Below are 19,232 nucleotides of genomic sequence, written 5' to 3' on the forward strand. Positions count from 1 at the left end.
TTAGGGGGGTCTCCAAGGCAGGAAAAGCCCGCAAAAAGCCCGCGAAAGGGGGGTTCGGAAAATTAATGTTGGCAGTCCTCAGATAGGGGGTGCTTTCAAAAAGAGGGAACGAGCATATGCGTACCCTAAATAACACTGAGTGGGGGGGGGGGGGGGCGGGCAAATGGGAGACCTCGCAAGATGCCTCAAAGAGTTGACAATTTGTGTCTCCTTGATGGCAACTTTAAAAATTCATAAGAGTCATGTTGGCGAGGTAACAATATTTTCTTGGACACGTAATACTGGGAAAGAATAACCTAGAATTGATCATCATATTCTGTTTACAAAGCGGACAGACAACACCGTTGGACAAAAGTCTCCATCATGTCTAGACAAAACTTTATTCAATAATACAATTGTAATGCAATAAACTTTTCAATGTGACAGATAACGTGACATTAATGTGACAGTTAACGTAGATAATATTGATATCAAACACTAAGATTGAGAATAGAACAAAATAAGTATAAAAACGTAGTGCCTCTCTATTGTTTACATTGAGTGATAAATATTTTACGATAGACTTTTAGATTATTTTTTGTATATACAGCGTCCTCAATATGAATAATCCCTTTGGAAATGAACATGTAATATGTGTCCTGCCAAAAGGAACCATGTTCATACCCAAACTTGTATTAAAGTATGATAATTTGAGAGAAGTACCCGTTACAATAAATGGCAATGATAGTCTGCTGAGAGCCAGAAGGACGTTAACTAAAAAAAGGTCTGCTTTAAGACAGAATTAAGCTCCTTCTGGCTTTTAGCATAATAGTCCTGACCTGATTAGCTTAACACGCAGCAGCAAGTAACTTCCAAAATTCGTCGTCGTATGCCTGAGCAGCAAAATGAGAGTTTATTTTGTTATGCGTCTTGTAACAACAAAAGTCTCCAAGCCCCTTGTTTCAATAATTGGAAAACACAGGTGTTTGTGTGTGTGGAATAACCAAATAGCATCATTTACTCTCCGCTAGAAAACTGCTAAATTGCTCCACAATTTCAACAGAATGGTTTGGATAATTTTTAGAAAATAGTTTTATAAAATTCTAAGTCTCTTTTACCCAGAGCTGCTGGTAAATATAGGCCTATAATGAAGATTTCTTTGAAACTTTTGAAATAATTGAAATGACATGAATTCAATGCGGAATCATGATACAAACCAATTCATAATATTATGTATAGATAAATACTTCAAAAATAGACATCCTTGTGAATAATGATTTAAAAACAAATTTATAAAGTGTTTTTGAGATTTTTCAAAGTTCATAATGAGTTCGTTTGCAGCGTTTGAAACGTTTTTCTAATGAGGATAGGTCTGATATTAACCCTTCTATTCTCAGAGTTGTTAGGTTCGACAGAGTTTAGAGATTGCTGAGGTGAGTAGAGTCGAGTGCCTCGTGTGAATGCACTCGAGCACTTTCGACGGGTCTTCCTCGACTGGAATGAGTAGAGCAGCATCTCGCGGTAGCTCCTCCCGCTGAACGCATAGAGGAAAGGGTTGAGTGCTGAGTTGGAGTAGGCGAGACAGAGCGAGAAGAAGGTGAAATGCATGAGATGGACGCTCTGCATGGCCTCGCCGTCGATCTGGAACGACGTCGCTAGGTTGATGGCGTGGATAGGTCCCCAGCAGACGCCGAAGAGGATGACGACCAGGAGCGTCATACGGGTGACCTTCCATCGCTTCTTGCGCTGTGCTTCCGAAGCCATACTAGCCAGGTAAAAGCTACTCCAGACAGTCCTCAGAATACGAAGGTAGCAGTAGGACATCACTATGAAGGGCAGGATATAGAGGATCAGCTTGGCATAGACTTGGTAGGCACGGAAAGCGTACAGCCACTTCTGTTGGTCACCTTGGCCGCCTGTACTGAAACCACGCGCACCGCAGAACTTGTCTCCCTGAACGGGGGCGCTGTGCTCTTCCATCAGTAACATGGCGGGGATGTGGAGAATGAAGGAAGCTAGAAGAAAAAACAAAAAGAAGAGAGAGAGGGAAAAAACTATTATAAACTTAGAGGATCGAGAAATCGACAACAACAAAATACAGAGGCTCAAGAAGACAATAATGCTGAAAGAAGGTATTCTATGTAGTGTGGTCTTATTGGGTTTAATGTAGGCACAACATAATAATCACCGGATTTCCTTTATTAATATCTTTCTCGTATGTACTTGGTTTGTATTCTAGCTTAGACGATCACTATTTTCAAGGGAACTTTTGGTACAACGCCATGAGGGTAGCTAAATTTTGAGAGGGCAATCTGGCATTATATTTGTCCTGCATGCACATCTATTTTCTGCCTTAATCTATCATCCCGTATTCCTATTCAAGTTATTGGCACATTCACTTGAACAGTCCCCCCACCCCCCCCCCCCCCCCCCCTCAAGAAGCTTCTGACGGTTATATAGGTTGTTTCAGTTGAACCGTGGTATCATTTCGTGGCGTCACTAATGTTAACGCATATCATTTTCAGAATTATACAATTAGCCCTTCCTCATCCATTGCAAAGAAAAACAGTTTATCCCTTTCTTCAAGTATTATTTGATATAATTCATTAAGAGATGATTTGATTATCCCACGGACGCCCTCAGCAACTCGTCTTTGATTCGAACGTCCTTGTACTTTTTAGGTGCTAGTTTACCACTCCCGGTCAGTGCCTCAACTGATAAATTTGAGATGGCGTAAATGAACGGCGAAAATAAGGGAATAAAGAGAAAATGAAAGAGAAAGAAAGGAAGATGAGGAAAAGAATTGTGAAAAGTACACGATAGAACCTCCTTTTTACCCCTCCCAATAATTATTGGTCTTGTTTATCATTCATCCTCACATTAACATCGGTGGTCCCCAATACTTCCAGTGGCCCCCCCCCCCCCCTGCCCCCCCCCCGCCCCACCCCCATCAATAGCTCGACCGATGCTAAGACACTGGTAAGGAAGCAGTCCGTTTGTGTTACGTGTATTTTCCCACACCAAGACGTGTCACTCTATCACGGTTTCAACTCCCTAAGCTTCACGCACCTATCCATATAACAAAGTTGATGGCATTAGCTCTGGTTACCGTCCTCGAATGGAGTGAGTGCATTGGGCGGAGGATGACGCGGTAGCGGTCCGCTGTCATGGCAACAAGAGTCGCACTCGATGCCTGCACAGTTACCTGGAATGGATGATCAAAAGAAAATAAAGATTGTGATGTAAAAAAAAAGAATGGGGATAATTAAGAAGGATGTGCTTCTCTCTTAGGGCACATAATCAAAACTTTCATTAATCAGAAATAACAAACCCTATATGAAGCAAGAATAAGAACACGATAATTAAAAGATTAAAGTTTTGTGTACAATATTCTGTCTTACTCATCCTCGCGTTACTTTCCTAAATATAGATTGTTTATATTGACATGACATTTATTTAATATGCATGTATGCATTTACAAAATATATATGAAACACGATGCTGAGTTGACAAAAAACAACATAATCATGTTGTATGATCCTATTATAGTGCATCTATGATTGAACTTTTCTTTAGGGAAATAAAAAATTCTGAAATATTTCGAGTACAGAGCAAATGGGAGGGAACCTCCCGAAATACGTCACAAACCTTCACTGACGTGTTTCTCTCATATTTCTGCTCCTATTAAAATCCACTTCATATCAGAGTGTACTTTCCATCTAAGTGCAGACATACATTTTCAAAGCAAAATTTTTTGTTCTCCCTCAAAGTTTGGACCCATTTTACAACACCCCCGCTTTCATATTTCCTCGTAAATGGTTGTTTCAGGCGTTGATTCCAGGGTGAGAACCCTCACCTGTTACCAAAGGGATTTGAAATGATTCTCGATGATGCAGGAAGGAATGTCGATGAACAGAGTAAGAGTGTTTCCGACAAACGTGCTTAGCAAACCAAAACCATCTCTTCCCTCCCTCTTCCAGACATATTAATCATGCAACAAGCATTCTGACCTCATTTGCGAGGGGTAAGGACCTCAGATGGACACCACACATTTTGACCTGCATAATTATAAAGCCACTGGGATATTTGAAATGGAATTGGGATAGACGCTGTCTGGCTTTGTGAAAACGTCATTCGCGTTCAGGCTTATCTCCGACGGCATCAAGAGAAACAAATTTCCCAATAAGACGAAAGGACACCCAGACTTCGAAAATCAAGTTAGTTTTAAGCAGCGACGAGATGAAAAGAATACATAGGTCATAAAGATCTCAGATCTTTCATGACTCTCCAGATCGAATTCATTTGACAAATTCAAAAGAAATAGCATTATGCTATTACTGTTTTTTCCTCGTTAGGTAAAGTCCATCAAAACCATATTTTTTTTGCATACCGTGGGGCCATCGCTTATATTAAAAAATATATATACGTTAGCACCTTAAATCCTGGATTTAGAAAAAGGGTGGTGGGGTTAGACATTAATGTCGGCTTTTGTTCTTTAATTTCCCATTTTCTTCCCCATTTCCCTCTTTTTTGGTACTTTTAGATCCATTTTCGTTCTTGTAATGGGGGTGGGGAGAGTGGGGGCAGCTGCCTCTTGCCCCCTTTGCTACATGCACCGCTTACATCATAGACGGTTTTCTTCAAATTGGAATTGAAATTGGCCTTCAGGTATTCCCAATGGTAATCACGCCAACCTCATCTTCGTCTTCTTGACTGGCCTCTACGTGCGATACGACCCCGCTGGCTTCCTCCGTCGATCTTCTCCCAACTCTTTCGCGCCTCGTTCACGGCAATTAGATCAGATTCCATCGCCATTTTGTTTAAAGTCAGAAGGGCGCTATAACTCCGTGTTAATGTACCTGATTTAATTAACTCCCTTCTGGCTCCAAACAGATGCTTTCTTTCTAAGAAAGTGGCAATCAGTCGAGGTCGATTTCAGCTTTACAGCTTGAGGTGGCATCCAATCGTGTCTAATATGTCTTGCCTTTCAAACGTCCCATGTCTCAGATTTTACCCGTGAATGATCATGATTTTATCTGGGCATACTGAATCAGTGTTTCTCTTCCAATTGGCAATAGAAACAAGACTTTTGTTTTCATTTTTTGTTTCCCCGATCGAAGTATATGTACCTATTGTAATGAATGATATAGGGAAGTCAAAATAGTTTGCAAAGTACACAAAGCATATTAGGTAAATGGTTTTCATTCAGTGACGGGTCTAAAATTTATAGATTCCTGTGCATGATTTTGCCTAAAAACGCTTCATTGAACCATGCAATGCTAAATGCTCCATTAAACAAATCATACTATACACGTAAACGCTGTTGGAATATATTATACATGTATAGGCCTATATCACTTATATGCCTATCAAGTTTATATTACTGCAATATTATATTGATATCTTGACCTTAATACGTAAATCGAAGATTGTGTTTTATATGCAAGTTGTCATTTGAGAAGTTTGATGAAATAAACATCCGAATTGAACAACAAATACCGCGGGATTTACTCTATGCTGAAAGATGATCTTTCTGCCTTACTTAAAGGTAAAGACCAGTATTGGAAACGCCCCAATTTCAAAAAAATGAAATGGAAGCTCTCATTACCAATCATGTGAAAGAATATGTTTTGACTAATACATGATGATAACAAATTTGCCGGGAAACCGCCTACTAATTCATATATTTGGTAAATTTGTTTCTCTCATTGTCTGTGAGAGATATAGGGTAGTCCCATATACATCTTTCTGTGTATAGTGCTTGTAACTTTACGAAGAATGGGCCAAATTTCTTATCATTTTGATGATTCCAGAACCTTGCAGATGCTAGATGCTAGATGATCAACCTTTTCTGATCGATTCCACAACGTTTCTTTCACAATGCAATCGCATGACCATAACTGGTCTTTACCTTTAATGTGAATTCATTTTTCACAAGCAGTTTAGATAGCTGCTTGCGCAATGCAGTTCTTCCGTTTTCACTCAAAAAGCTAAACAGTATCTTTAACCACAAAAGTGGGAAGCTCTATCCGCTATAATGACGTCACTGCTCGGTAAACGCAATTTGTTTTCATGTATTTGAGGAATACCATAGCTGAACGCTGAGATAACAAGGTAATGAAGTATTGATCTTCATTTTTTTTTTACAAAGAGTGATTTTAATATAGAAAACTGCATTCCCCCTGCTCCGGACTACCGTGCGGTTTTATGCATTCACCCAACACTGCCAAAGCTATCGATAAAAACTATTATGAATTCATTGTTTATCTAAGGTAATTATATCAAAGATTTAAACATTAATTCAAGCATCCTTCATTCGGCATTTCGATTTGCAAAATGAGCAAACTGTGAGGACAATATTAAATGTTTATAACGGCTGACTTTTCAAATATGTTTTCTTCATCTATTTATTGTCTACCTATGCACCGTGCGGTAACAAGTATTGTAGAATTATCCATCCCCTAAACACTTCTCATTCGAATTGAATCAGTTAACCTGATTGAAAGAGTAATTTACCTTAAACATGTTGAAACATGTTGAATCAAAGGCTTCGAGCGACAAGACAAGATTTTTGTTTCTTAAAAAGGATTTGTTTATCACACTCTCATATCCTTGAAAGTCAGATGGAAAAGTGTGACGTATTTTTTAAGGCAAGACACGATTTCTGCGTCCTTGAAATCTAACTATTAGTGAATTTCCTTTAAACAAAAATCGTCTTGATCATTCTCAAGCGATTGTTTGTTGTTCTCAATATTTCACAGTCATTAAAAATCTGTGTAAAAACGCTCAAGAGGGGAATTTCAATCCTGTAAATTGCACACACTTGGAACACATTACTGAAATGATATTAGTTGTAAACATAATCCTTTCCCCTCAAGTGTAACATGTAGGCGCTATAGTCATTATATTGCAAGTTAACCTGAAAACACATCTTGCAAATTGATCTAATTACGTTATCGCCACAGGCGCTAAATTCAATTTAAGAAATCCCACTTACTTGTTCCCGATTAGGTGTTTAATACATGATATGTACAGTAGCATTCGCTGCGATGTTAATTATCTCGGTTTAATGCAGCAAATGTAATATTGAATCATCATGGAATGTCAAAACCTGCAATATATCCACTTGTTCATTTATTAAAGGTTTATAAAACTCTTGCACGCTTTGACAAAATATGACCTGAAGCATTTGTCACCGGAGCAAACTTCGGTTCACAACATTTATACCGTCCTCATTCTTGGTTAAATGTTAAATGCTGTCACGAAATCTATCCAAATTTCCACTTAATAAGTATGTCAAAAAACCCTCAAACGTATTAGGTTTCATTTTGTGTAATGAGATCGTACAGAAATAACGCAAAACGAATTAAATTAATACATTTGTAAAATAAGTGTGTTTGACATAAAGCCTATACACCACTGGTCGTCTACTGGACGAGTAAGAAAGTATAACGATGATAGGCCTATCTTTATTTTACCCTTTCCCTTTGAAAGCAAGCATATGTTTGTAAAGGTAAGCGACAGATTGACCTATGGCTTTAAATTTCTACAGAATATGATTTTGACTGCAAAAGGGATACACTACCTTTGAAGGGTCTTCCAATTGTTACTTTGTATTTTTCTTTTTCTTTTTCATTTTTTCAACACTCCGATATGAAATTGTTCAGCGATGTCGCTGATACTCTACAGTCTACACACATGTTTAAACACGTTCTTTATTCCTTTCCCGAAAGAAAGAAAGAAAAATCGATCAATACGTCACGAATAAAAACCTTCAAGTGTATAAAGTCAATAAAAAAAGTCTTAAATTCCATTGGAAAGTCACTGACATTTACAACAGTGAAGCATATGAAGTGCATTCTGTGCAGAAAAATGGAAAACAAGGAAAAGTGGTTTCATTTCATGTATGGAAGATGAGAGAAATTAAAAGGAAAAAGACAGAGTGCAGTGCCTTATCAGTGCCCTCTACATAAAGCCAACAATAGTTGACAACTAATTAATAAATGGAATTTACCAACAGTAGAGAGAGAGGGGGGTGGGAGAGATAAAGAGACAGACAGACAGACAGAGAGAGGGAGAGAGAGAGAAACAGACAGAGAGAGAGAGGGAGAGAGAAACAGACAGAGAGATAGGAAGAGAGAGAGAGAGAGAGAGAGGGAGAGAGAGAAACAGAGAGAGGAAGAGGGAGAGAGATAGAGGGAGAGAGATGGAGAAAGATGGAGAGAGAGAGAGATGGAGAGAGAGAGAGAGATAGAGAGAGAAGGAGATACGAGAATGCACTGACATTAATACGATTAATTGGTAATAAATATCTTAAAAGCTAATGCAGTTCTTGAAGAAGATTATTATTTATGAAACATATTACCGGATCATGTGATCTAAAAGTACAAGGTCGATTTGAAGAAGACATTGTTTTTAAAATAAAGACTAGAAGAGTAATACCGTCTGATCTTCATGAGCTTTGAATGCAGCTTGAAAAATCTCATTTGCGCATATTGAAAAATGCATCTCAATTACCCGACATGGAGCGAATGTGAGTTGCAGAACATCAGTAATTTAAAAAAATAAATATTTTCATTTTCTATCACATTCTATAAGCTTTCTCTTGTTTTGATGATTGAAAGATTTGAAATTTATCTTAAACCAATCTAAAAATCTGAAATTTAATTTAAAAAATATTAATATCTCATTCTCATATAATTTTATAAAGGCCAGGACGGAATACTCGTCTTCTCTATTTCAAATAAGCAACTGCAAATACATAAGTGTATGATTTAGCATATTCGAGGTGAGGTACCACACACAGGAGAATAAGGATGATAATGATAATGAAGAAGAAGAAGATGACGATGATGATGATGAAGAAGAAGGATAAGATGATGATGAAGAAGATGATGACGATGAAGAAGAAGAAGAAGAAGAAGATGATGATGATGAAGAAGATGATGACGATGAAGAAGAAGAAGAAGAAGAAGATGATGATGATGAAGAAGATGATGACGATGAAGAAGAAGAAGAAGAAGAAGATGATGATGATGATGATGATGATGATGATGATGAAGAAGAAGAAGAAGAAGAAGAAGAAGAAGAAGATGGTGATGATGATGATGATGATGAAGAAGAAGAAGAAGAAGAAGAAGATGAAGAAGATGATGATGATGATGATGATAAAGAAAAAGAAGAAGAAGAAGAAGAAGAAGGAGGAGAAGAAGATGATGATGAAGAAGAAGGAAATGAGGAAAAAAAAGGAGAAAGAAGAACAAAGAAAAGAAGAAGAAGGAAAAGAATAACGAAAGAAAGAAAAAGAAGAAGAAAGAAAGAAAGAAAGAAGGACAAGAAAAAGAAGAAAGAAAGAAAATGAAAAAAGCATGAAAAAGGAGGAGGAGAAGAAGAAGAAGAAGAAAACGAACATAAAGGTCATAGCCCATGCACGGTCATTTTGACCAACATCGAAAAAAAAATCTATGAAATGGTTGGAACGACATTTCCCTCCTTTTTTACTTAACGAATTATTGCGTATGCCGATGGTCAAAAAACAGATCTTCCATTATGATAAACGGTTACGACATTCGATCCAAATGGTCGTGACATTCAAATGGTAAGGTCGTGAAATTTAAAGGAAATGGTCGCGGAATTTAAAAGAATGGACATAACATTCAGAGTGAATGGTAGTGAAATTTAAAGGGGATGGTGGTGAATTTAAAGGAATGGACATTAAATTAAGGAGATGGTCGTAAAATTCAAACCCTTTTGAACTAACATTGCTACTTTGATATTCTCCCACATAGTAGTAAAACAAAATCGAGAAAGCTGGAAATGTCATACTTTACAAAAACTCGACCTTCTCTTTAAAAGCACCGCATCTTTATCATCTAAAAAGGATTGTGTGTCAGCACACTATTAATTGGGCAGCTCGTTAGCCATCACGTGACTCAGAAGGTTGTTTAGGTTACGATTTACAAGAGTAATCAGTCGATTCAGACTCTGGAAAGGTCAGTATTTTCATCGAGAAACCGTGGCAGAAGATTTCAAACAATCTTTTGCTCTCGATGGTGTGAAGAGAGAAACTATCTCTGTCTTATTATGTTGTTTACTTTCACTTGAGTGATGAATTATTTGAAGCAAAGGGCTAAGATGCCTTGGGATGTGAGGAATGTATCGTATGAGTGGCATAATACGATCACCCCAACACAAATTGTGGTCCTGGGTAAAAAATAAATATAAAAAAAGAAAGAAAGAAGACTGAATTTCATAATGTAAATAACTGAATTCAATTAGATACATGTTTATAGAGCACTTTGTTTAGGTTACGATTTACAAGAGTAATCAGTCGATTCAGACTCTGGAAAGGTCAGTATTTTCATCGAGAAACCGTGGCAGAAGATTTCAAACAATCTTTTGCTCTCGATGGTGTGAAGAGAGAAACTATCTCTGTCTTATTATGTTGTTTACTTTCACTTGAGTGATGAATTATTTGAAGCAAAGGGCTAAGATGCCTTGGGATGTGAGGAATGTATCGTATGAGTGGCATAATACGATCACCCCAACACAAATTGTGGTCCTGGGTAAAAAATAAATATAAAAAAAGAAAGAAAGAAGACTGAATTTCATAATGTAAATAACTGAATTCAATTAGATACATGTTTATAGAGCACTTTCTATAGCCGCCCCCAGTTGCGGAATAGCCTCCCGTCCTACATCCAAAATGCTCCTTCTATATCCACTTTCAAAGTAATGTTAAAAACTCATCTGTTCAAATCCATGTCATGAATTTTGTCTTCTCTAAACATGTCAAATAAATAAATGATGTCGTACTACTATTTTTATGAAATAAGTCATCTTTAGCACAATTTAAGTTAGATTAAGTTGATTTATTGATTATCATCATCCTTGTTATCATCGTTATCAATCAATTATCAACATCAACATAATTTCATTTTCCATTATTAGCATATTTTGTAGCTCCTCCTTTACAAGCATATTGAAAAGGTGCTCACTCGAGTTTGTTGCTCGCATTTTATATCCTAAAGTAGAATGAACACTCGTTCGTTTCAATCGCTCGCAAATCAAGTCTCCCACGGCTACCCCCCCCCCCCATTCGTTCAATAATTGTCATCAACTCTTACACAGGAAGAGAATGATAACCATTTCGTTCGCATCTTATGTCATAGCGTAATCAGTGTTATTCAGCTTAAAAGCAAGGATAACGAAATGTGGAAAAATCGGAGAAAAAACAGGTATCTAGACCAATTACCTAGACTAATAATTGACATAATTAGGCCATTGATGATGCAAATAATTGTCTCTTCATTCCCTTGCTAGTAAATTACGACCTAATCAGTATTATTCTAATCATACTCCTTTAGTGGAATATAGAGTATACTGAATACAAAAAGATAAGATGGATAAAACAGTGAGAATGTGTAGTTCTTAAAGCTCTCTCTACAAAAGAAAAATCGCTTGCGACCCCTCACGAATTGAGTCGCTACCTAACTCAAATTATTATTGACAACACAATCAGGCATGACGCACCATGTATAACAATACTAAGTATGATAATAAATTCAATACATAGGCCATAGTTTTCAAGATGTCATTAATGTCATATACCTACATGTATATTATTACAATTTTATTAAATTTTAGGTGAATGTATATCGTCACAAAGCAATGTATTGGCTCTATATAATTATATACCCTTTCGGACATTAAGTGTTGAAACATTTTTTTTTTAAAGCCTGTCTTATTCTCCTTTTCATGGAAAGCAGTTGGGAAAATTCAGAAATGGTTGGGAGAATGTACTGTTAGTGTGTGTCGCACAGTGACGCCTTCAAAGAAAATCTTAAATTTCTTTGTGTTTTGAGAATTTTTCACGAGTGTTTGCATGTTAGTGGGTTAGTACAGTATAATGAATATATTTAATACAATTTTATACAAAAATTACGCAATTTCTTCGTCAACCTTCAACAATATTATCGAGTCACTTCCAATCAACCATATACACACGATGGAGATTCAGAAAATCACTCCGGTTTCTGATATTTCAATTTCAGTCTAATGACTAATAATTCTAAGTACCCTTCGCGTTATACATAATGATATTTACTTGATATATTGTCATTGTTGTTTTGTATCATTTCTTATCATTACAAGGAACAAAGTAAATGTGATTCTGCTAACTTGTAGTTGAGGTCAACATACCCTCATAATTTTCGTCAGAAATGAGGAAGAATACGGAATTAGATTCAAACGAATACGATGGCCGGTTTTGCAATTTATTTAATCAAGTTTGAGTAGTGGAGTAATAATGTTAAGTCGCAAGGGACATTGCAGCTTTTAAGAAATCGATGGCTTATTCCCTGTCTTTCCTCTAAATCCATTAAATATGCATTAGCGAATACATTAGGCCATTGTTTGTAAGGAAATTGAACATCAGGGGATCGCATCGAAATAAAGTACGTCTCAGTCTCCTTTCCCTTTACGTTTCCATGATGCTGTCAGTGTCATCCCTCAAGACAAAACCACAAAATCCTTCCTTTCAATGGATGAATGTAAGTTTCCCCTTTTCTGTGAAATGGACCGAGGTTCCATTTTGATGAAATGAGATAATAAAGAGGTTTACTCATGCAATTTCTTACATTCACGGGTGAGTGCTTCGAGTGATTTTTTTCTTCATAATTTTTGATTTTTTAATCGTGTACGTGTTATAGTTACAGTGTGAGTCAACAAAAAATTTACAAAAATCGACTGGCGCCAAAGTTGCTTATGTGATATTTCAATAAAACAATAAGATCCAAATAACATTCCTAACAAAATGAATCGTGCCACGCATATCAAATATCGAATATCAAATATCAAAGAACATTTGTGCGCGCGTGTGCGTGTGTGTGTGTGTGTGTGTGTGACTTTACTTCTGCAAAAAGCATATGCAATTATGCATTTCATTAACATTCAATTCATTTTCTCACTCGGCTAATCCCAACATAGTACATACTGTAGGCATCACTTTGGCACAAGTCGATTTTTACACTCTCGCAAACGATACCTCCTGTTCATCCAAGCGTGAACACATACCACTCAAAAATGATACCAACTGATTTGGGATAAAACACTCTTTCATAAGATGTATGATTACTATTCATAGATGTTTTTTTAAATAATTAGCAATTTTCTAGGTGTAACCTTTCTTTTGTGTTGTTGTTGTTGTTGTTTGGTATTATCGGCGTTTCATTCTTTTTTAGAATATTTACGCCTTTCACTTTATTTCTTTCTTTTTTTTCTTCTATGTTTTGGTACTATTTGTAAATTCATACTCATCTCTTTTTTTGACTCACACGGTAGAGATATATGATAGTAGATGTAATGTGAGGTAACGGTTGGTCGAAATTTGGTAATTCAAAATGTTCAACAAATAATCCGTTCAGAATGTATTTATTCGTTTGATTTGTTTAAAGAGATATTTGTGAAAATGCACAATCGATCCAATCTTAAGAGGTAAGGGAAGAAAGAAAATTGGCGGGAAACTCGGAGAAGTCGGATGAAATTTATCTGATTGATGCAAGATCGATCGCTAGACAATTTCATCGTTCAAAATTCCATCCAATATCATTACGCCCTGAGTGAGTGGCATGGCTGGCGATAGCTGATATGCGCGAGCACGATCTTATACTATCATAGCACCTACAGCAGAATATAAATCTAAACAGGTCGGAGGCATTTTATCCCGGTGTTCAGCAATTCATAAGATTGTAAAGCCGTGGATCAGAGTCATCAATATCTAAGAACGATAAGACACGAACAAACTGAAAGTTTTTGCTTCATTTCCCCACGGGAAGGGAAGTGTAAATCCCGAATCTTGTCAAAACTTTAGTAAGCTCATCATGCTCATCTTAACTTGAACCTCAGGTATTTTGTTTTCTTCCCTTCGTGTATTAATTCACACAGTTCACAATGTTCAAGCAACAAAATGCACAAAGATAGTTATTGTTGTTTCCTTAGATGTCTGATTTTGTTTCAGCCGTTTATATCTCAAAATGACAAGGTTTGAAGAAAATAAAACATAAATGAAGTCAAGGTGTATAAATAATAGAATGCTGCGGAGATTGAAGCATGATTAGAAACCAATAGCTTTAGGTGAGATTTCGCCATTTTATTTCTGGAATTACTTTTGTAGCCACGCGTAATATATCGTTTCCCGTTAATTTAAAAGCAATCACGTTGTGTTAGGGTCCCCTGTGTCGAGCTTTAAGATCGAAAAACATGTTATCCGACGACAAGGGTTGGACTCAAGGGGGAGGGGGGGGGGAACGAAAATGTCAGAAAAAGCAGAAAGTAAAAACAAAACAGAAAGTAGATAATACTAAGATGACCATGGGAATCCATCAGATCATTTCCCAATTTTTATCATTAATAATGGTCTACAGTAGGTTTGCGGGTGCACCATGTGTGAGAGAGAGAGAGGTTTGAGGAGTCCTGAAAAGGACTCTGACTCGGAAATCTTTCTTGGGGGTGTGTAGTCCTGAAAAGGACTGTTTGTTATCTTTCTTAGCATATAGTTCTAAGGAGAACTATTAGCGCTTGGAGAGGATGAGTTGCTCGACGGTAATGGTCTGTTTCGCTCAAACTTTCAGATTATCTTTAATTATACATCTATCATTGAAGCCACTACCTTAGCACCATTTTTCTCATCTGAACAATGTTACCAAGTCCTTTTAAGTATTACTGACTTAGAGACGACGCTTTAGTACAGATTTCATTCGAACTAATACATCCCTTTATGCAAAATGATGGGCAATGTTGTTTAGGATCACCAGTGGGAGCGGCGATCCCGGGGTAACTATAGGGGGATACATACCCAAAGTAAAACAAATCAAGGGAGACCATCCCCACGAATTATCTAAAAACTAATATCCTTTGGCAAGATATTTACCTGCACTTGCTACTCTCCACCCAGGTGTTAAGTGGGTACCCGGTAGGATGCGAACGTTCATGTGGTTGAACGAGCAATTAGTGTGCGCCTGTAAAATGGCGACAGGCTGGAATGCTCCCCAGGGAGTGGAAAATGTGCACACATTGTGTGCGGGTAAGCCTGAAACCGATGACCGGGGTAATAATATATCTGTAAAGCGCTTAGGCACATCGTTGGATCGGTGCGCTATATAAAAAACGGATTATTATTATTATTATTAAACTGGGCACCTAACCCCCTAAATAGCGAATTTTCAGTAAAGGGCTACAGCACACCATTTAGGTTCAGAACTGCTCTAAAATACTCGCCGTTTCAAAGATGGAGGGGTGCGGTATATCGTTTTACGCCCTTCCTAGCCGGGTATATGTATATCCAATCTTTATGTTGTCATGTTTGACTTATTGAATGATTTATTAGCCACAAATTTTTTTTAAAGGGGGAGCTAGGTAGCGAAAATCATTAAGAGAGACAAATACTTTTAAACCAAACTAAATAGAAAATTGCCTTGTGACATGAAAAATAAGGTAAGGAAAGAGAACAAAAAGTGGAAAAGGTGAGTTTTGTCATAAGAGGGAAAGATAATGAAGAGGAAGTATTCGCCGTGCCTGTATTCCAAAGTACTGTGATTAGATTATTCCTAATCGAGGGTTATTCTGACAAGGCATAAAGTAATTCCAGGGTAACGTAAGGACTAAACTAGGCATCGATGTCAGATGATTAACGATTTACTTGTTTTCATCCCGACATGATTCCCTTTTGTATTGTCAAATTATCAGTAATTTGGGTATAAATGACACATCAGTGGTCAGCAGTGAGATATTTAAGCCAGTTTTGGCGCGTTTAATGGTTTCTATCGAGTCTAAATTAGGAATATAAAACACCGATTACCGTATAGATTTGAAACACACTTTCTCTGCACTTTGCAGACAATTAGAAAACTAAGCAAACAAAAGTAGAAAAGGGAACATATTAAAGAAACAAAGAAAGAAAGGAAACGTAGTAGAAGGACACATCCTCACTCTTTCCCTTATCAGTTGCATTGTTCATTCGCAATTCATACACAGGTGTGACCCATTATCAAACCAGTAGTTTGAATTCATCCATCTCCAGCCTAACCGCTCACGATGGCGGTCTCCTGCGTTCTTACCTCTCTAATTTATTGGAAAATATTTACTATACATTTCTATCTCATTTGTATGCTTCGTACATGTTTATTGTAGGATGTAATTGTACATGATTTTCTATTTGATTACTTTTGTAAACATTTTATTCATTGTATTTGTTATTGTTCGAATTTTCGTTCTTTGAATTTGAATTTGTATCTTTTTGAATGCAGAAATTCAAAAAAAAAATATCAGTAAAAAAACAAAGTCAAGGTTTAGAAAAGGAAATTAATCCTAGATATCACATTTCCCCCCTTTTAAAACCTGGCGTAAACCGAACAGATTAAAATTAATATTATGTTACAAACCCTAGCGTTTCAACGCCGTGATTCTCGGCTGGAATCCAATCTCATATGAACACAGCCCGAAACGTCAAGTCCAATGATACGCGAAATGCCTCAAAAGATCTTTCCCAAACATCACTGGACATGGGTCGAACGTTTTTATAGACATTGATACTCGGCCAGTCAGTCAAGCCTAGCGGATTAATGGTTGTAAATTGATTAAAATGGTATATTCGAGCTTCTTCTTCCCCTCGAGGAGCAGCTCATTGTCACTCTAATTTGACACGTTGGCTTGTTTTGGTTTGGTGTGGTTTTAGGTGATGCTTCTACAGTCATGTAGATTCATTGACGTGCCGTAGGGATGCCTGCTTGTTTGAGACAGGGTGTGAGGAGAGAGAGAGAGAGAGAGGAGAGGGGGAGGGGGAGAGGGAGAGGGGGAGGGGAGAGGGGAGAGAGGGGGAGTGAGAGGGGAGGGGGAGGAGGGGAAGGAAGAAAAAAGAGGGGGAGAGAGAGAGCAAGTAAGAATGGGAAGGAGGGAGTGCGAGAGAGTGTGAGAGTAGAAGGAGAGAGAGAGAGAAAGAGGGAGAGAAAGAGAGAGGGAGAGAAAGAGAGAGAGAGAGAGAGGAGAGAGAGAGAAAGAGAGAGAGAACATATGGAGAAAGAGAGTGAAAGGTGTGTGTGTGTGTGGGGGGGGGGGGTGGTCATTGACCTCATATTTATCTTTAAGTTTAATATGAATGAACAGAAGCCATGAACAATCAGTCCAGTAGTAGTAATATGTAACTGATAGGAAGATAAGGAATATAAGACAAACATCAAATTCAACATTAAGAAGTTGACATTTTCTAGATAACAGTCAGTGCCTTTAAAAACGCACACAAACAGTTTTACAAAAGAAGGCAAAAAACCATACGAACTCACGCTTGAAAGCTAAGATGTTGAGTTGCAAGCTAAAAAAAGACTTTCCAAAATATCAACTTACTCGAGAAAGGTTATTATGACATACATTTGGAAGATGTAAAAACAGGTCCTCGGCTCTGAAAGCTTTTAAAAAGGATGTAAAGTTCCTAGTCCCTACCTTCTTACCAACATCCTTGTCTACATAACCAAACTATTAGAAATGTACATGCAGATAAATAGATAGATAGATGTTGCATAAATAACAGATAAATGAATTAATAAATAAAAAAGTGAATAAAGAAATAAGAAATAAATAGATAAATAGATGAATAAATAAATATTAGATAACTAAATAAGTGAAGGAATGAATATAACTGAAAGATAAAAGATTGAATAGACAGGAAATATAAGTGAATGAATAAATGAATACATGATACTGTATACAGATATGATGTGGGCTAGATTCGATAAAAAAATATTTAAAAAATAAGCAAAGAATCAGACGGATAGATGAAAAATTAATATCTAAGTGAGAACATAACTAAATGAATAGATAAACAGGGAGTGGAGATTGTGCACACAATGTGTGCGGGTCAGCACTGAATCCAATGACCGGTGTAATAATATATCTGTAAAGCTCTTAATAGAGGCATTGTATTAAGCGCTATATAAGCGGAATATTATTTTTTATCATAAACAGGTAAAATGAATGAATCTGTAAATCGATATAGTTCGGCTATAACGACTCTAAAGTCTGAATGAAATGTTTTTCTTCCTTTTTGGAACCAACTTTCTAAGTGGATCTATTCTGATTCTTCTCGACGAGAAAAACAAGATATATATTTGGGTCTGTGGCTTCACCTTTCACAAATACAAAGTGAAAGTGTCAAACAGTTCATTGAATTGAATTAGGGTTCATGGAACGGTGAAGGAGGACTTCACGTGCTACTTTTTACTTCGGGATAAAGATCTATTCTGCCTCACCTAACTGAAACTAATTTTAAAGTTAGGATTGATTGCAAGAGCACTTTCGGTGTTTTTGAAATACCCCCGCGAGTTTTAGAGTGAGGTAACCATGGTAACTGCTGAGCAAATTTGATTTTCTGACATTCGGACGTTTGCATGGATGGTGGTGTTTTCAGTCAATGCAGGCCATGGCTGGAAAAAATGTTTTTAATAAAACTGGTCAATCTTTATATTTTGGAGCATATAATATTAATAATAATAAGGGATCTTGTATAGTGCTCATGTCTTTCTTATCTCACACTCTTGGCGCCCCATAGTACCGTACCTAGAGAAAAAAATACCGTATGGAAAGCAAAATGTCGTCTTATCACACGGCACCGGGGATCTTTTTAAAACTTAAATATGGCACACTTTTAAGTAGCAACAATATTACTTGACTTTGCAGATAAATGACCTTTCTTCCAATTAACGACTTCAATGGTCGACTTCACTGGTAACAGACGATATAGCTGCCCATACGGTACCAAAAGTTTGTCTGCGATCAGGGCGATCGCGAAGGTTGAGATAAAGCATGGCCGGAGAATCAGAAATGTTAACAAAGCCTTAGAAAATTGGAAATCGGCATTATAATTAAACAGGTAAGAAAATCGTGGTGCTCGAGCCTCGAGGGTATTACTTGTGTATTTCCGGATGTATTCTGTCAGTGTTGTATCAATCAAGTTTACGTCCACTGTCAGTCGTAGGTATTTACTTCCCATAATACGCCTTATTCGAGGGAGAATAATGCAAATTAACAACGAATTAAATGTCAGAATGGATATACGAGATTTTGACTATTCATTAAACTACGCCGGAGAGCTGAAAAGTTACAATAGTTAGTTGGTGAAAACTATAACGCATTAAAGGGCATTATAAGATGACGAAGCGGATCCTAATCAAATAATCGATTGAGACCGTACACGTGACCAGGCA

At 37.1% G+C, this 19,232-nt stretch overlaps 1 protein-coding gene across 1 annotated transcript; it reads right to left on the reverse strand.

Annotated features, from left to right (window-relative positions):
* Positions 1 to 1,221: 1,221 nt before the first annotated feature.
* Positions 1,222 to 3,180, reverse strand: LOC589130 (G-protein coupled receptor 54). The gene is made up of 2 exons (XM_030977225.1): positions 3,049 to 3,180; positions 1,222 to 1,994 (listed from the first exon to the last, which is right to left on the reverse strand). The coding sequence occupies exons 1-2, from the start codon at positions 3,146 to 3,148 to the stop codon at positions 1,300 to 1,302; spliced, it is 795 nt and encodes a 264-aa protein (XP_030833085.1). The 5' UTR covers positions 3,149 to 3,180; the 3' UTR covers positions 1,222 to 1,299.
* Positions 3,181 to 19,232: the final 16,052 nt, after the last annotated feature.

This window comes from Strongylocentrotus purpuratus, unplaced genomic scaffold (assembly GCF_000002235.5).
Source record: "Strongylocentrotus purpuratus isolate Spur 01 unplaced genomic scaffold, Spur_5.0 spur5_scaffold_9, whole genome shotgun sequence".
Taxonomy (NCBI): Eukaryota; Metazoa; Echinodermata; class Echinoidea; order Camarodonta; family Strongylocentrotidae; genus Strongylocentrotus; species Strongylocentrotus purpuratus.

What these genes read in the sequence shown, in the direction of transcription:
- LOC589130 (XM_030977225.1), bottom strand. Translation starts at nt 3,148, where the DNA reads ATGACAGCGGACCGCTACCGCGTCATCCTCCGCCCAATGCACTCACTC. An exon ending in CAACTTTGTTATATGGATAG is followed by an intron (nt 1,995 to 3,048) that starts GTGCGTGAAGCT and finishes TTTTTCTTCTAG; the next exon opens with CTTCCTTCATTCTCCACATC.